We start from the raw sequence: 17,358 nt of genomic DNA, 5'->3' as shown, positions 1-17,358 counted from the left end.
GTTCGTATTCTGCATGGAGGTCAATCACCAGTGGTGTTCCGCAGGGATCTGTTCTGGGATCCCTCTTTGTGATTTTTATAAATGACCTGGATGAGGAAGTAGAAGGGTGTGTTAGTAAGTTTGTTGATGACACTGAAGTTGGGGGTGATGTGGATAGTCTCGAGCACTGTCAGAGGTTACAGCAGGACATTGATAGGATGCAAAACTGGGCTGAGAAGTGGCAGATGGAGTTCAACCAAGATAAGTGTGAAGTGGTTCATTTTGGTAGGTCAAATTTGAAGACGGAATATAATATTAGTAGTAAGACTCTTGGAGGATCTTTGTGCTGATGACACAAAGATGGGAGGGAGTGTAATGAGTGCGGAGGACATTGAAACCCTGCAGGGGGACATAGATAGGCTGAGTGATTGGGCAGACATTTGGCAGATGAAATATGATACTGACAAGTGTGAGATCTTGCACTTTAGCAGGAAAAATAATAGAGCAAGTTATTATCTAAATGGAGAGAAACTGGAAAGTGCTTCTGTGCAAAGGGATCTGGGGGTCCTGGTGCAGGAAACACAAAAAGTTAGTATGCAAGTGCAGCAGGTGGTCAAGAAGGCCAATGGAATGCTGGCTTTTATTGCTAGGGGGATGGAGTATAAGAACAGGGAGGTCTTACTGCAGTTGTACCGGGTATTGGTGAGACCACACCTGGAGTACTGCGTGCAGTTCTGGTGTCCATATTTAAGAAAGGACATACTGGCTCTCGAGGCAGTGCAGAGAAGGTTCACTAGGTTAATTCCGGGGATGGGTGGGTTGATGTATGATGAGAGGTTGAGTAGATTGGGACTCTACTCATTGGAGTTCCGAAGAATGAGAGGCGATCTTATTGAAACATATAAGATTGTGAAGGGGCTTGATCGGGTGGATGCGGGGAGAATGTTCCCAATGATGGGTGTAACTAGGACTAGGGGGCATAATCTTAAAATAAGGGGATGCCGTTCCAGGACTGAGATGCGGAGAAATTTCTTCACTCAGAGGGTAGTGGGGCTGTGGAATTTACTGCCCCAGAGAGCTGTGGAAGCTACTACACTCAATAAATTCAAAACGGAGATAGACATTTTCCTGGATAAAAATGGCATTAGGGGATACGGTGAGCGAGCAGGTAAGTGGACATGAGGCTAGGTTTAGATCAGCCATGTGATCTCCTGGACCAGTTTTCGATAGCCTGGATGGGTCGGAGAGGAATTTTCCAGATTTTTTCTCCTCAATTGGCAACTCGTTTTTTTTACCCCGGGTGATCACATGGGTTTGGGCGGGATGAATAATAAAATAAAATGGGCGGCATGGTGCCCTGTTGGTTGGCACTGTTGCCTTGTGGGATTCGGTGAAAACTAGAGTTAAGATTGGATCAGCCATGATCTTGTTGAATGGCGGAGCAGGCTTGAGGGGCCGATTGGCCTACTCCTGCTCCTATCTCTTATGTTATTATGTTCAGTGAGATCTTGGGGTCCATGTCCAGAGGACACTCAAAGCTGCTGCAAGGCTAGAGAGGGAGATGTAGAATCATAGAAATCTACAGCACATTACAGGCCCTTCGGCCCACAGTGTTGTGCTGACCATGTAACCAACTCTAGAAGCTGGCTAGAATTTCCCTACTGCATAGCCCTCTATTTTTCAAAGCTCCATGTACCTATCTAAGAGTCCCTTAAAAGACCTGTTGTATCCGCCTCTACCACTGTCGCTGGCAGTGCATTCCACCACATTGCCACTGTTTTAAAAAAAAAACTTGTATCTGACAACACCCTTGTACCTACTTCCAAGCACCTTAAAACTGTGCCCCCTGGTATTAGCCATTTCAGCTCTGGGAAGAAACCTCTGACTATCCACACGATCAAGGCCTCTCATCATCTTATACATCTCTATCAGGTCACCTCTCGTCCTCTGTTGCTCCAAGGAGAAAAGGCCAAGTTCACTAACCTATTCTCATAAGGCATGCTCCCCAATCCGGGCAACATCCTTGTAAATCTCTGCACTCTATGGTATCCACATCCTTCCTGTAGTGAAGTGACCAGAACTGAACACATTACCTCATGACTCTTGAACTCAATCCCACTGTTGATGAAGGCCATCACATCACGCACCATCACACAAGCTCCCCAAAACTTGTACTGATGCCGTAAAGTTGACACATTTCATGACGTATGCCGGTGATATTAAAACTGGATTCTGATTCTGACCTTCCCCTTCTCAGCTGAAAAAAAAATCCCTCAAACACTGGATGTTTCAACCTGTGCAGCCCTTTTTGGGGAGCTGTATACCTGGACCCCTAGATTCCTGTTCATCAGCACTGTTGAGGATCCTGTCATTAATAGTATAGTCTCTTTTTATGATGGATCTCCCAAAGAAATGGTTCTTCTCCACTGCAGATAATATAGAGGATGGGAATTCAGAAATCAGAGGTGCAAAGGGACTTGTGACTCCTAAGGGTTAACTTGCAGGTTAAGTTGGTAGTAAGGAAGGCAAATGCAGTGTTAGCATTCATTTTAGGAGGACTAGAATATAAAAGCATCATGCAATACCGAGGCTTTATAAGATATTGGTGGGATCACACTTGCAGCTTTGGGACTCTTGTCTAAGAAAGAATGTACTGGCACTGAAGTGGATGCAGAGGTGGTTCATGAAAATATTCCTGGGAATGAAAGGGTTAATGTAGGGATGTTTGGCTCTAGGTCTGCACTTGCTGGAGTTTAGAAAAATGGGGGAGAGGAAGCTTATTAAAACATTTCACATATTGAAATAGATTGGATGTAGTGGATGTTTCCAATATGGAGGATTCTAGGACCAGAGGACACAGCCTTAGAATAGAAGGATGCCCCTTTAGAATGGCGATGAGGAATTTCTTTAGCCAGAGAGTGGTGAATCTGTCAAATTGATTGTCATACGATAGCTGAGGAGGCCAAGTCATTAGGTACAGTATATTTAAAGCTAAGATTGGCCGGTTCTTGATTTGTAGAGTGTCAAAGGTTACAAGGAGAAGGCAGGAAAATAGGGTTGAGAGGAATAATAGATCAGTCCTGATTGGCCTAATTCTGATCCTATGTCTTATGGTCTGAAGTGGTCCATTTTAACATTCTAATAGGTTCATCTATATGTTGGGATTTTACTCTGGTTATTCACATTTCTTGATAATGAATACCAGTTACACTCTAACACTCCTCAGAATATAGAACATTAATATTGCTTTTAGATCTGTTTTTGCTTTAGCTATTTTTAAAATGTGAAATGGTCACAAAATATGTTAAATGGTGGAAGTGCATTCAATTTTCAGCCTTTCTGGAAGCCTGTGAACTTTGGATAGGCTTCAGAGCATTTTAATTTACCAGGTTACAATTCATTACTTGTAAGCGCCTGTAACAGTAACCTGGGATGAGCCCAAAAACAAGCTAATAAACTGCAGTACACACAAAATGCTGGTGGAACGCAGTAGGTCAGGCAGCATCTATACCCTGCGTTCCACCAGCATTTTGTGTGTTATAGATGCTGCCTGGCCTGCTGCGTTCCAGGTACAGAAAGACACTGCAAAATTATACAATTTGGCAATTTTTTCACAGTTCATAGCGTAGGTATTGATTGACTATTTCACACAGACCCTCATGTCAGTAGCTGACTACATGATGATGGTTGCATTGTCTGTTCTTTCAGGCATCTAATACTTCCAATGTGATGAGGTATGGAGACACTCAGAGTAATGTCTGTGACACACCTATATTTCATTGGGGATGGAAGTAGGTTGGAGAGTGGTTATAACCTGCTAAGGCTGTAAAAATAGTTCATGTGGGTGTCAATAATTTAACCTGTCGGTGTATTCATGAAGGTAGGAGTGACGGGCTGGAACATAAGCCTTTGGAAGGTTGGGTAGCTTTTAAGTGTCTGTGGGCAAGCGAGTGAAATGCGGACAGAGTTCTGCAGTAAATATTACAAGCTTCTGTTATGGCATCTCTTGAATGTTCCTGATAGCATATAAAGAAGGAACATGTAGATGATTCAGTGGCCAAAGCCTACCATCAGTCATCAACTGTAACCGCTTTTCAAATCTTAGATTTGTTCCCTACTTTTCACTTTAAGTTTAATTGTCATTCAACCATGCATGAATACCGATGAATATAACCAAAGGGAATGGTTTTTCCCCAAGGCAAAAGTTCAAAACACGGTACTAACAGTCACAAGGCACATACAAGATCGCGGTCACACAAAAAATATAATATAGTCCAAATCCCTGAGTCCATGGATGTTGTTGGCAAGAATAAACTGCATCAGTTTGTAGACAAACACAATCCAGCTTGTCTTCCAACAGACAAGCACTGGATGGCAGTACCGACAAGAGCATGGATGCAGCTCTGCCTCTGGGTTCACTTCTACGGGGTGGTTGCAATAGGCAACACCGTGGCATGAAGCCTGGCCCATGCTACAACCAAAGTCAAGCAGCTCCCCTGTCGCCAGTCCCACCAAGAAACCAGTAAACTGGACTTACAACATTCCGCATTACCAATGCCCAGCAGGGTCTTGTGATCACAAGAAAAACAACTAAGACAATCACACTGTTAGACTACATACTAGCTTCGTGCGTTGATTATGATACGCCTCTATAGCAGGCAGTAACATAGATTGCACTAAGTCCAGCTCCTTTGCTAAAAGCAACTCTCTAGTGGATTGCACTAAGTCCAGCTCCTTTGCCAAAAGCAACTCTCTAGTGGGTTAGACCTATAGTACCTGAAGTTCTTCATATCCAGTGGTGTCTTGCAATCTTAAACCAAAAAGGCTTTTTTAAAAAAAAAAGACAATAACACCATTGATGTCGCTGCATCTGAGCACATTGCCACCTTACTGGAAAGATGACGATCAGATCATCATTTTTTTTAAAACAGTTAACCTGCAAAAAGGTTGACTTTTGAGTGGGAATGAACATTGTGACGTATACTTTAATTTTCAGGCTTTATGTTCTAGAAGTCAATTTCTATTTTGTGAGCATTTTCCTACTTAGACTTGAAGTACCAGCTACTTGTTCGTAAAAACAGGAGAGACACACTGCACTGGAAGTCAAACTTAAACTTGAAGGTTATAATTTAGAAGCAAAGAATAGCAAAAACTGGAAAGGAAGTGGAAGGATAGGAGTGAGTAGTGGTGAGATCTGGGGTGTGTGTGAGACTGCACTTAAATTAGGGTTGGAGACCATGTGCCAGAGTATAGGGAACAGGAGCCTAAAGACATGGAGCCAAGTAAGTAAGAACTTGCTGAGCAGCAGTGATCGTATAAATTGGATTTTTCCAGCCAAAGTCGAGGTAGGGTTAGAAAAGCTGAAGGGCATATTATGATTTTAGAGGAAGCTAAATAATTCTGCAAGTTATAACAAGTAAATTCACCTTGTAAAACTTGTCCTCAGTATGATACCTGACACATTTTGAGCTGACTCATCTTAACCAGATCAACAGCACATTGAACCAACAGGAAGCCCTCACTTTTTTTTTGCTGTTCTGTTTATCTAACATAATATATTGATGTGTATATTTGAAGAAAGCAGCCCACTCACTGATAAACAGTATCTAGTTTTTCACTCATATTTGCTCTTCAGATGAGGTGCAAAGAAGCTGTTACTTACTGAATTGTAGTTAACATGATGTGCATTCGAGAGGCTGGGAAATGAACTGATGGACAAGAAATTTTAAATTAACTTCTTGGTGGAGCAGGCCATGTGAAAAATGAAAAATGGAGTAAAATTGAAGTTACTCCAAAGTAATCAAAAAGTATCAAACAAGAAAAATGTTGGAACTCGTATTACATCCTTTATATCTGTAGATATCCTGAAGGATTTCAGTTAATGAAGTATTTTGAGCTGCAGTAACTGTGCTTCTATCCATTTAACTGAAGTCTTACATTTGGCATTAAGATAAACAACCAAATATCCAGTTCAAAGTAAATTTATTATCAAAGTACATATACAATACCACATACAATCCTGAGATTCATTTTCTTGCGGGCATGCACAATAAATCCAAAATAGCATCAATTGAAGACTGCACCGGCTGGGTTTTAACCAGTGTTTAAGACAATAAACTGTGCAAGTGCAAAAGAAAGAAAACATAATAAATAAGCAGTAAATATCAAGAACATGAGATACAGAGTCCTTAAAAGTGAGTCCATTGGCTGTGGAAACATATCAAAGATGGGGCAAAGAAGTTATCACCCTCAACCATCAGGCTCTTGAACTAATGGGGATAAGTATTCCTGAACCTAGTGGTGTGATTCCTGAAGCTCCTGTACTACCATCTTGATGGCAGAAGTGAGAGGTACGCTTGTCCTGGGTAGTGGGGTCCCTGATGATGAATGCTGTTTTCCTGCAACAATCTTTGTGTAGATGTGCTCAATGGTAGAGAAGGCTTTATTACACATAATGGACTGGGCCGCACCATTAGCTTTTGTAGGATTTTCCTCTCAAAGGCATTGATGTTTCCATGCTAGGCCGTAATGCAGCCAGTCAATATACTTTCCACTACACACATATAGAAGTTTGTCAGTTTTTTAGATGTCATGCTGAATTTCCCCAAATCTCCAAAGAAGTAGAGGCACTGCCATACTTTCTTCATAATTGCACTTGTATGGTGGGCCCAGGACAATTCATGCAAAATAATAACACTAAGAAGTTTATAGTTGCTGACCCTCTCTAATTCTGATCCTCCGAGGACTGGCTTATGAGCCTCTGGTTTCCTCCTGAGGTCAATAATCAGCTCCTTGGTCTTGCTGATGTTGAGTAAGGAATTGTGGTTATGGCACCACTCAGCTGGATTTTCATTCTCTCTCCTATTTGCTGATTTGTCACCACCTTTGCGGCCTAAGACAGCAGTGTCATCAATAAATTTGATCCATAGAGCATGGCCCAGTCCACCAAATTGAAGCAATCCTCTGCCTCCCATGACCAACTCTTTGATCTTTAGCCTCTGCCTGTATGTAGGTAGAATGACAGTCATGTGATCAGATATATGGAAATGTGGTATCAGCATGAAACAGTAGGCATTCTTTTATCTTAGTATAACAGTGGTGTAGTGTGTTGCAACTTCCGGCTACAGGTTATATGCTGATAGTTATCTGGACAGGAATTTCTTTAAACAAGCCAGGTTGAAGTCCCTGATTTGAAATGTGTTGGGTTGGACTCTTTCTTGTTTGGAGATGGCAAAATGCACTACCTCAGGTTCTTGATTATAGTCTGCTGCTGGTATGTAAATGATGATCAAAATTATGACGGAGATCTCAAAGTTGGGGAACACAAGTTTGACAAAACCGCCACATTGGAACACCACCGAAAGTTTATCGGTTATGATATTTAGTTCAAGGATGTATGCCCTCAGTCTGAGAAGGCAAATTTGTTGTCTTTAAAAACAGCCTCATTAACTTTTCAATACTGTACGAGGGTGAAAAAACAAACCAGGCATTAAGCCTCTGAAAGTGAGACTTGGAGCACACTAGTTTTAACTTGGTGCAAAAGAATTAGAATTAGAGCTTTGACTGGTAGAGAAAATGTTGATCAACATCATAAAGTTAAATCAGGAGCATATAATGGAAATGGTTATGGATGGTACCTATTCAAGAAGCTTTTGGAACATTGCCTAGGATTTTACTGACTGGAGTCTGCTACCTGTACTCACCGCTGAAGTGTATTGATATTACAAAGAGGGCAAAAAGCAGTGTTACTGACAAAAGGTAATTTTTGCCTCCAAAAGTTCTAATGTTTAGGATGAATGTAACTCAAGTGGTCATCTTTGTAATTTCTACCTTCAAAAGCAGATGTGATAAAGAAGATAATTTGTGATACAACGTCCTTCGTCCTGGATAAAATAAATAGGTTTTTTTTAACTGTTGGAGGCAGAAATTTTCTTTCTGTCAGTATCATTGCTTGTTTTCCAAATTGCAACTGCAGCTATGCGATCTCCACTGGAAATGTTGACTGCATAGACACTCTTGGACCTGCTGCGTCACTCCAGCAGTTTCTTTTTCACATAGATGACAATTTGATTCTTTCCACCACTGGCTCAGGAAACCTTGATTACTGCTACACAGCCATCAAAAACACCTACTGATCCATCCCCACCTACACTTGGGTAAGTCGGACCACCAGTCTGTGCTTCTCCCTGTGTACAAATCCAAGCTAAAATGTGAGGATCAGGTATAAAGTCAGATAGTGCTCGTCTGAGGAAGTGCAGGAGGTTTTATACAAGTAGTTTAAGTTGGTAGACTGGTTCACTCATGTTCAAAGGCTCAGTGGATGATCAAGATAATTAAGTTTGGCATAGACTTAAATCATAAATTGTGTATGTAGTGTATTTTGTACGAAAGTGTTCCCAAAACAGAAACCATGTATGAACTGGGAGATCCACTCCTTACTGTGTGTTTTGAATAGAAGGGGGATGGAATATCACCACCTGTCCGGATCATCTCCAGTGTACCTTTACTCACAGTCACTGTTGTAGATGTCTAATCAGTATTGCGGAGAGTGAACCTGCAGAAAGCATCTGTCCCAAATGAAGTCCTCGTATGTGTTCTTAGTTCCTGTGCAAATCTGCTGGTAGGGGTAATTGCAGACATCTGTAACCTATCACTATTTTATTCAGAGGTTTCCACTTGCCTTAAGAAGACCATTATCATCCCAGTACCAAAGAAAACTAAGATAACATGTCTTAATGATTGTTGTTTGGTGGATTACCATCCATTACCACAATGATCTTCGAGAAGCTGTTCACAGGAAATAACAGTTCCTATCTCCCATGCAGCCTTATCCCACTGCAATTCACCTACTGCTGAAAGGGCGGATGCCATCTACTTGGCCCTAAGCTCGTCCCTGAGGCCTCATCACAGCTTTTCACTGAGACTGTGATGCCAAATATGAGAGGAGGTGGGTGTCTGCTGCTAGCATTTAGTAGCATCAAGGAATGCTCATAAAACTGAAGTCAGTGTGCTTCAGTTCTTAGAATCATACCCTGCCTGCAGGAAGATGTTCCTGACCATTGGAGGTCAATCATACTATAGCCCCAGCATATCACTACAGGAGCTCTTAGGTCTGTTTTATCAATTCAACCATCTTAACATTTGTCCTGACGAAGGGGCTCGGCCCGAAACGTCGACAGTGTTTCTCCCTATAGATGCTGCCTGGCCTGTTGTGTTCCACCAGCATTTTGTGTGTGTTATCTTAACATTTCACAGCTTCATGAATGACCTCCCCTCCTCATGTGTCAGAAATCTGGATGTTTGTTGATTTCACAATGCTCAATTCCATTTACAGGTTCTTAGCAAATGAAGTGATCCTTGTTCATGCACAGTGGGACCAAGACAGTATTCAAGCATGGGCTGACAGGTGCTAAACTGTTGTACCACATAAGTCAGCCTTCCTTTGATATTCAAAGGATTGCCATTGCTCTGCCTCTGTTAACATCTTGGGTCTTCCTTTGACTAGAAATCCTATGGGCCAATCATGTACATACTCAGACTGTAAGTGTAGGTCTTGAGCTAACCTTGTAACAAAAACAAACATGTAAGTGGATAAATAACTGATCTGGTGGGAGGTATCAGTAATAGAGCTGTCACAAAGCAATTTAACTTATACATTTTTAATTCACAGAACAGAGACAAAGATGAAAAAGAGCCAGCAAATAAGCAGTTCAAAGAGGACGATGATGAAGAAGAAGTAAAACATAGGTGAGAGGAATATCAATCATCTCAAGGTTAATTTTAAACTCTTTTGTCCTTTTCGCAGCAGCTTATGTTGTAGCTCCAGTGTAAATTTGAGTTGAAACAATAGATGGAGAGATTGTACTGTGGAGAGCTTTCTAATTGGCTACATCACCATCTAGTATGGGGGGGGCACAGAAAGTTGTGAACTCAGTCAGCTCCAACATGGGCATGAGCCTCCACAGCATCCAGGACATCTTCAAGGAGCGATGCCTCAAAAATGTAGCATCCATCATTAAGGACCCCCATCACCCAGGGCATGCCACTCTTCTCATTGCTACCATCAGGGAGGCAGTACAGGACCCTGAAAGGCACACACTTAATGATTCAGGAATAGCTTCCTGCCCTTTGCCATCCTATTTCTGAATGGACATTGATCCTAATAACACTACCTTACTACTTTGTTTTCTCTTTGCACTACTTATTTAACTTAACTTTTAAAGATATATGTACTTAGTTTTTATTATTATGTATTGTAATGTACTGCTTCACACCAAATGCCAGTGAAGTTAAACCTGATTTTGACCACTTGTTCATATGGTTTAACTTTTTCTGATGTATTGTCCACTGTCATTTTACAATCAACTGCGTAGGAGAGGATCATGTGTGGAATACTTTCACTATTATAGGACAAAATTGCAGCCAGCAAAGTGAGTATCAGTTCATTAAGGATGCAGAATCAAAAAGGGTAGCAGATACAGTATTCTGTATTATCCCAGTGCGTGGACTATAAGAAATAAGGTGGATGCTCTTGTTGCACTTTTACAGATTGTTGGGTATAATGTTGTGGCTGTCACTGAATCGTGGCTGAAGGATGGTTGTAGTTGGGAGCTGAATGTCCAAGGTTACCCATTGTATTGGAGGGTTAGGAAGGTAGGCTGAGGGGTGGCATGGCTCTGCTGGTAAAGAATAACATCAAATCATTAGAAAGATGTGACATAGAAGATATTGAATCCTTGTGGGTTGAGTTAAGAAACTGCAAGGATAAAAGTACCCTGATGACAGCTATATACAGGCTTCAAAAAAAATGTGGGATGTGGACTACAGATTTCATTGGGAATCAGAAAAGGTGTGTCAAAAGGGCAATGTTATGACAGTCATGGGAGATTTTAACATGCAATTAGATTGGGGAAAATCAGGTTGATAATGGATCGTTGGCTGTCGGTGACTGCAGAGGTCAGTGTTGGAACTGCTTTTTATGCTGTATATAAATGATTTAGACAATGGAATCAATGGCTTTGTTGCCAAATTTGCAGCTGATATGAAGATTGGTGGAGGGGAGGTAGTGGTGACAAAACAGGTAGACTGCAGAGGGACTTAGAGTAAGAGAATGGCGAAGAAAGTGGCAAATGAAATACAATGTTGGAAAATGCATGATCATGCACTTTTGTAGAAGAAATTAATATGCAGACTCTTCAGTAAACGGGGAGAAAATCCAAAGATCTGAGTCCTTGTGCAGAACATCTTAAGGTTTAACTTGCATTTGGAGTAAGTAGTGAGGAAGGCAAATGCAATGTTAGCATTCATTTCAAGAGGTTCAGAATACAAGAGCAGCAATGTAATGTTGAGTCTTTATAAGACAGTGATAAGGCCTCACCTTGAGTATTGTGAACAGTTTTTGACTCCTTATCTAAGAAAAAATGTTCTGGAATTGGAGAGGGTTCAGAGGAGGTTCACAAGGATGAATTTGGGAATGAAGGGGTTATCATATGAGGAATGTTTGATGGCTCTAGGTCTATACTTACTGGAATTTTGAAGGATGGGGGTGGTTCTCATTGAAACCTTTTTGAATGTTGAAAGCCTAGATTGAGTAGATATGGAAAGGCTATTTCCCATGGTGGGGAAGTCTAGGTTAAGAGAGCAGAGCCTCAGGATAGAGAGGCATTGAACTGAAAGAGGTGCAGAGAAATTTCTTCAGCCAAAGGGTGGTGAATTTGTTTCCACAGGCAGCTGTGGAGGCCAGGTCGTTTGGTGTATTTCAGGCAGAGATTGATAAGTTCTTGATTGTCCACAGCATCAAAGGTTATGGGGAGAATAATGGATCAGCCATGATTGAATGGTGGAGCAGACTTGATGGGCCAAATGGCTTAATTCTGTTCCTATGTCTTATAGTCTTTTTCATCGCAAACTGAGAGGCACTGAGATTAACACCCTGATTATTGGATGGAATCGGGACTGGCGAGCAGTGATGGGGTTTAAAAAGGAGAATTCCATGGTTTTGTGGCCTTGTATTGTACTAGATTTAGCAAAGTCTCTTTAGTTTGGTTAAGTCACTAATTTAAGTTTTTTAACAAAACTAAAGCAATTGTCAAGCTATGATCTGTTGTACTGCATATTGGAATCTTTCTAATTGTCAATGCGAAACACAAGTGATGTGTTTTGTTAATCAACATTGGATCGTGGGAATAGAATTTCAGTCCTGTGATTTCCTCATTCTTCAGCCCTGTGCATCGTGACTGCATGATGTTCCACGTATGGAGTAATTTGGGAAGATCTGGTGAAATTAAATTATCTTCAGCCACACCTTTCCTTTGTATTTATCTTCACTTCTGCTTTTTGCTACAGTCGAGGTTGCCTGCAAACAATCTGATATTTTTCAATAATTTAGTCAGATGTAAAGATCACTCACCTCATCAAAACTATTTGCTTATTAGATTAATCTCAGCTGCTCCCTATTTTGTGGGTGTTTCTTTCATAGAAAAGTGTCCAAATCAGTGCTGTTCATTTAGATTAGGGGTTCCCAACCTTTTTTATTCCATTACCATTAAGCAAGGGGCCATGGACCCCAGGTTGGGAACCTCTGAACTGAGATCATCTTATCCTTAGAACTTCGTTGCATGGAGTAGAGAATTTTATCTTAAGGTACTAAGGATTATTTTAACTGTGAAAGCATAAATCACCAACAATCAGGGCCTTATTCTGGCACAAGATAAAATCCTCTCTTCTCTTTCAGTATTTTTATTAGTTTCTGCAAAGAGGAATACAGAGTACAAGAAGATATATATTATAAGTCAAAAGAAAAAAATAAAATAGTACCAAATACATTGTATTAAAAATACAGTTACAATCACAAAACCCTGTATACATAAAAATTATATTAAATCATAATACTGAAATATAATAATTTTGTTATACAGAAAAAAATCTAACCCCATTACCAAAGTCAGAGCTGTTGAGAAAAGCAAGAAAAAAGGGGGAAAGAAACCCTTATCATATAATAAAATATATTATTAGCCGCCATCTGTACTTTTACAACAAATCAAAAAATTGAAAATAACTCAAAAATGGTCCCCACAATGTATAAAAGTCTTGGCTAGATTCAAAAACTGAACATCGGATCTTCTCTAAATTTAAGCATGACATAACATCCCGTAACCATTGAGCATTAGTAGGTGAGAGATAAAATCCTGAAGCTAGTAACTTCAGAACTATTCATTCTATCCTTTCCCTTAACTTGTGAAAAGGGTCAGGATATGATCAAGTCCAAAGTGTTCCTGGTCATTTGATTATGTTTCTTAATGGGTAAAGATATTTCATGTCGGTAAAAAATTTCTTCCAGGTAGAAACTATACACTTAAAATTGCTTTTGGTTAAATGCTGGAATCGGAACAAAACAGTGCTGGAAATGCCCAGCAGGTCAAATGGCTGAAAAAGATAAGCTAATGCTTTGGGTAAATAACCGTTCTTCAGAAAAGAGTTGTGGAATCAGAATTAATTCATAGCAGCTTAAGATGTCTACAGTACAATAGTCACTTGATGTGTAGGAAAGTGCATTAAAGACAAATTTTAAAAATCACTACATAACCACATCTAATTTTAAAGTGGGTTATACTAGGAAAGGAAGCACATCAGGAGCCTAGTGTGTTTGAAAATTGAAATAAAAACAAAATAATAAAGGCAGACAAGCCAACGCAATGAAACAAGACTTTTTAGAATTTTGCATGCTGATGAATTCTCCAAAGATGTGTTTAATATATTAAGTATGTTACTGATAATCATTCAAGCAACTGTGATGAGCTTTTAATCTGTATTTGGGTGGTATTCTTTGAAAGAGGAATGCTGACTGTTATACAAAGAATATTTCCTGATGGAACAGTGTATGATTGGCTGGAATTCAGCATAATGTCCATTTGGAAAGTCTGTCAGCCCAGATCACTTAGCATTCTTCTTCACTGTACAGGCCTATCAGACTTGCTGTATGTCAGTGAAAAGGCAGGTGCAAAGGTAGTTATCCATCAATGACAAGACCTATAATAATAACCTGTTCTGTCTCTATTATTTAGTTTGGAAGGAAGGGTGGGGCATATTTGAAAAATTCTTGTTTAGAAATGAACAGATTTCTCAATGAGCTAAGACAAGTTGATGCTGCTTTTGTTCCCAGGCTGCTTCAGTCAATTGGAAGCTTAGAAGATGTTCCTGATATGTTAACATTTAGTGACTTCCTTGTTAGTTAGTCATCCAAGGGCAAAATTAAAATGCTCACGCTTGGCCTTTATAATCATAGAAATTTAATTAAATGGCTCTTGGTGTATTCTTGCAACATATTTGTGATTTGTCATAATTGAATGAAAAGAGAAGGAAATTAAAACAAAAGAAGTCTGACTAATGTGCCTTGCCTTGCCCTACCCTAACTCTTCTGCCCATCGTTTCTTTTCTCTGTAGCTTTTGGCTGACATTCACTTACTTTTATAGGAAAATATTTTCATTTAATAGAGCATTTTTCACCACATCTGAATCATAAATCACTTTGCAACCAAAGAAGTAAACTAAAATGTTCCGTCACATCTCACTGTAATGTCTTAATATTCCCCAGTTTTGTAATGCAATGTGTGGCTCTGTTTAGTAAGCTAATACAGCTTGCATTCAGTATCACAAACTTCTTTTTCCCTTTCTCTGTTCCCACAAGTTTCAGGAAAAAAAAAACAACATTGAATTGGAATTGTTAAAAATATGTAAAATTTAATCAATGACTCTGAATAGTACCTTCCATAGTCATTTTTCATTCCCTCATAATTTGACTTCATCTCCAATTTGTATCCCTTCTGATACTATTGATACGGATGAAAATAAACCATATCTGAAATAAACAATTGAAAACTACTTGACTAGCACATTGTGCATTTTATTTCAGACTTTCTGGCCATTCTCACCAGCCACCTGAACTATAATTCTTAGTGCTTCTGCCTCTTAAGACCTCTTGTATACATTTCTTCATCACCACATCTCATTTGCCAGTTTTCGTTTGGGTACATTTGTCAATGCCCTCTGAACCAGAGCCATAGAGTGGTACACTGCAGAAATGGGTCCTTCAGTCCAATGTGCCCATGTCAACCAGATGCCTATTTAAGCTAACCTTATTTGCCCACATTTGACCCAGAACTCTCCAGACCTCTGTCACAGTTTCCTTTAAATAATTTTACACCTGCCTCAATCATATCCTGACAGCTTGATCCTACCAAAGAGCAACACCTCACACTTATCCACATTAAGTTCCATCTGTCATTTTTCAGTAAATTTTTCTGCTGGTTCCAATCCCACTGCAAGCTCTGATAATCTTCCTCGCTGTCCACTACTTCCTGAATCTTGGTGTTATCCACAAATTTGCTGATCCAGTTAACCACATTATCATCCAGCTCATTGATATAGATATAATGCCCTGCTTAAGATTTCCACTGCTTCAGTATCTATCTCTGATAGGTCGGATTAATGCTATTAAGATGGTTATTTTACCCAAGTTTTTATATATATTTCAAGCGGTACCAATTTTTATTCCGAAATCCTTTTTTGCTAATGTTGATTCAAAAATTTCCTCATATATATGGCAGAATAAAAATCCTAGATTAGGTAAAAAATATTTACAGAAGGCAAGGAAGGAAGGTGGATTGGCATTGCCTAATTTTAGATTTTATTATTGGGCAGTTAATATCTGATATTTGATATGTTGGTTAAAGGATTGGGATATATCTTTTAGCCCTCATTGGGTGAACCTGGAAATTAAATCTGTACAAGGATTTGCACTGGGTTCTATTTTAGGGACTTCTCTTCCCTTTGCTCTTTCTAAATTGCCGAAGCGAATTGACAACCCGATAGTTAAACATACTTTACGTATATGGTTTCAATTTCGGAAATGTTTTGGGTTGACTCAGTTTGTTTTAAATATTCCTATTGTATCCAATTGCTTTTTTTATCCTTCTATTATAGACCAAGCTTATTCAGCTTGGAAGACTAAAGGATTACTATGATTTTCCGATTTATTTTTGGATAATTGTTTTATGTCTTTTGAACAATTATCTAATAAATATAATTTGCCTAGATTTCATTTTTTTAGATATTTACAGATTAGGAATTTCTTAAATACTGTACTTCCTACTTTTCCAAATTTTGTGTCTTCAGGTATTTTGGAGAATTTGTTTGAACTAAATCCTTCTCAGAAAGGGCTAATATCAAAACTTTACAATATAATTATGAAGATACGTTCAGAGCCCTTCTATAAGATTAAAAATGATTGGGAAAGAGAACTTAACCTTACTATCCCTATTGAGAATTGGGATAAAATTCTTCAATTAGTTAATACATCATCTATATGTACTAAACATTCATTAATACAGTTTAAGGTTGTGCATAGGGCTCATATGTCCAAGGATAAATTGGCTCATTTTTATTCCTATATAAATCCTATTTGTGACAGATGTCATTCTGAGATAGCGTCTTTAACTCATATGTTCTGGTCGTGTCCACTTTTGAAAAAATATTGGAAAGACATTTTTGATATTATTTCTACGGTATTGAACATTGATTTACAACCTCATTTTTGGTTTACCAATGATGGACTCACTCCATTTATCCTCTTCCGCTTGTCGAATGATTGCATTTCTTACATTAATGGCTAGAAGATCTATTTTGTTGAATTGGAAAGCAATTAATCCTCTTACCGTATTTCATTGGTTTTCTCAAACTATGTTATGTCTAAATTTAGAAAAAATTCGAAGTGTTGTATTTGATACTTCTATTAAACTTGAAAAGATATGGAGACCATTTATTCAATATTTTCATATGATGTAATATGACCCTGTTCCAAGCCTATTTGTTTTTCCAGTTTCGATTTTATATATGTTGAGAGGATCGGAGTTGACGAGACTGATGATTTTGTATTTTTGTGAGATATTATAAACAGCCATTTTTTTTCCATTTTTTCTTTTTCTCTTTTTTCTTTTTTGTTTTTCCCCCTTATTAGTTATTAGATTATTAGATTAGTTTTTTTGTTTTTTTTCTTTTTCTTTCTGTTTTTTAAAATATATATATTATGATATACCTAGGTTTGCCTTGTTTATTTGTAAATTGTATCGTCTATGATTTGGGAATACTCATTTATACTGTAACCATTGCTTATGTATTCTTTCATGTTCAGTTGAAATGTGTATGTTTGTAATCCCATTATCTATGTATCAATTTTATTTTGTTGATAATAATAATAATAAAAAGATTGAAAAAGAAGATTTCCACTGCTTGGATATGAGGTATTTTTATTTTTACAGTTTTCTGCAATAGCAGTTTATCCTGTCAGTAAGAGTGCTTTGGCTAAAGATGAGGAGCCACTTT

General features: G+C 38.9%; 1 protein-coding gene across 1 annotated transcript in view; it reads left to right on the top strand.

The window, feature by feature from the left end:
- ccdc12 (coiled-coil domain containing 12) overlaps positions 1–17,358 on the top strand; it is an 82,212-nt gene that overhangs the window by 38,700 nt on the left and 26,154 nt on the right. Inside the window, exon 2 of the mRNA XM_073049226.1 lies at positions 9,650–9,726. Coding sequence (XP_072905327.1) covers positions 9,650–9,726 — 77 coding nt within the window. The remainder of the gene's footprint in view (positions 1–9,649; positions 9,727–17,358) is intronic.

Source organism: Hemitrygon akajei, chromosome 1 (assembly GCF_048418815.1).
Source record: "Hemitrygon akajei chromosome 1, sHemAka1.3, whole genome shotgun sequence".
Taxonomy (NCBI): domain Eukaryota; kingdom Metazoa; phylum Chordata; class Chondrichthyes; order Myliobatiformes; family Dasyatidae; genus Hemitrygon; species Hemitrygon akajei.
This window is presented reverse-complemented; position numbering and strand designations above follow the sequence as displayed.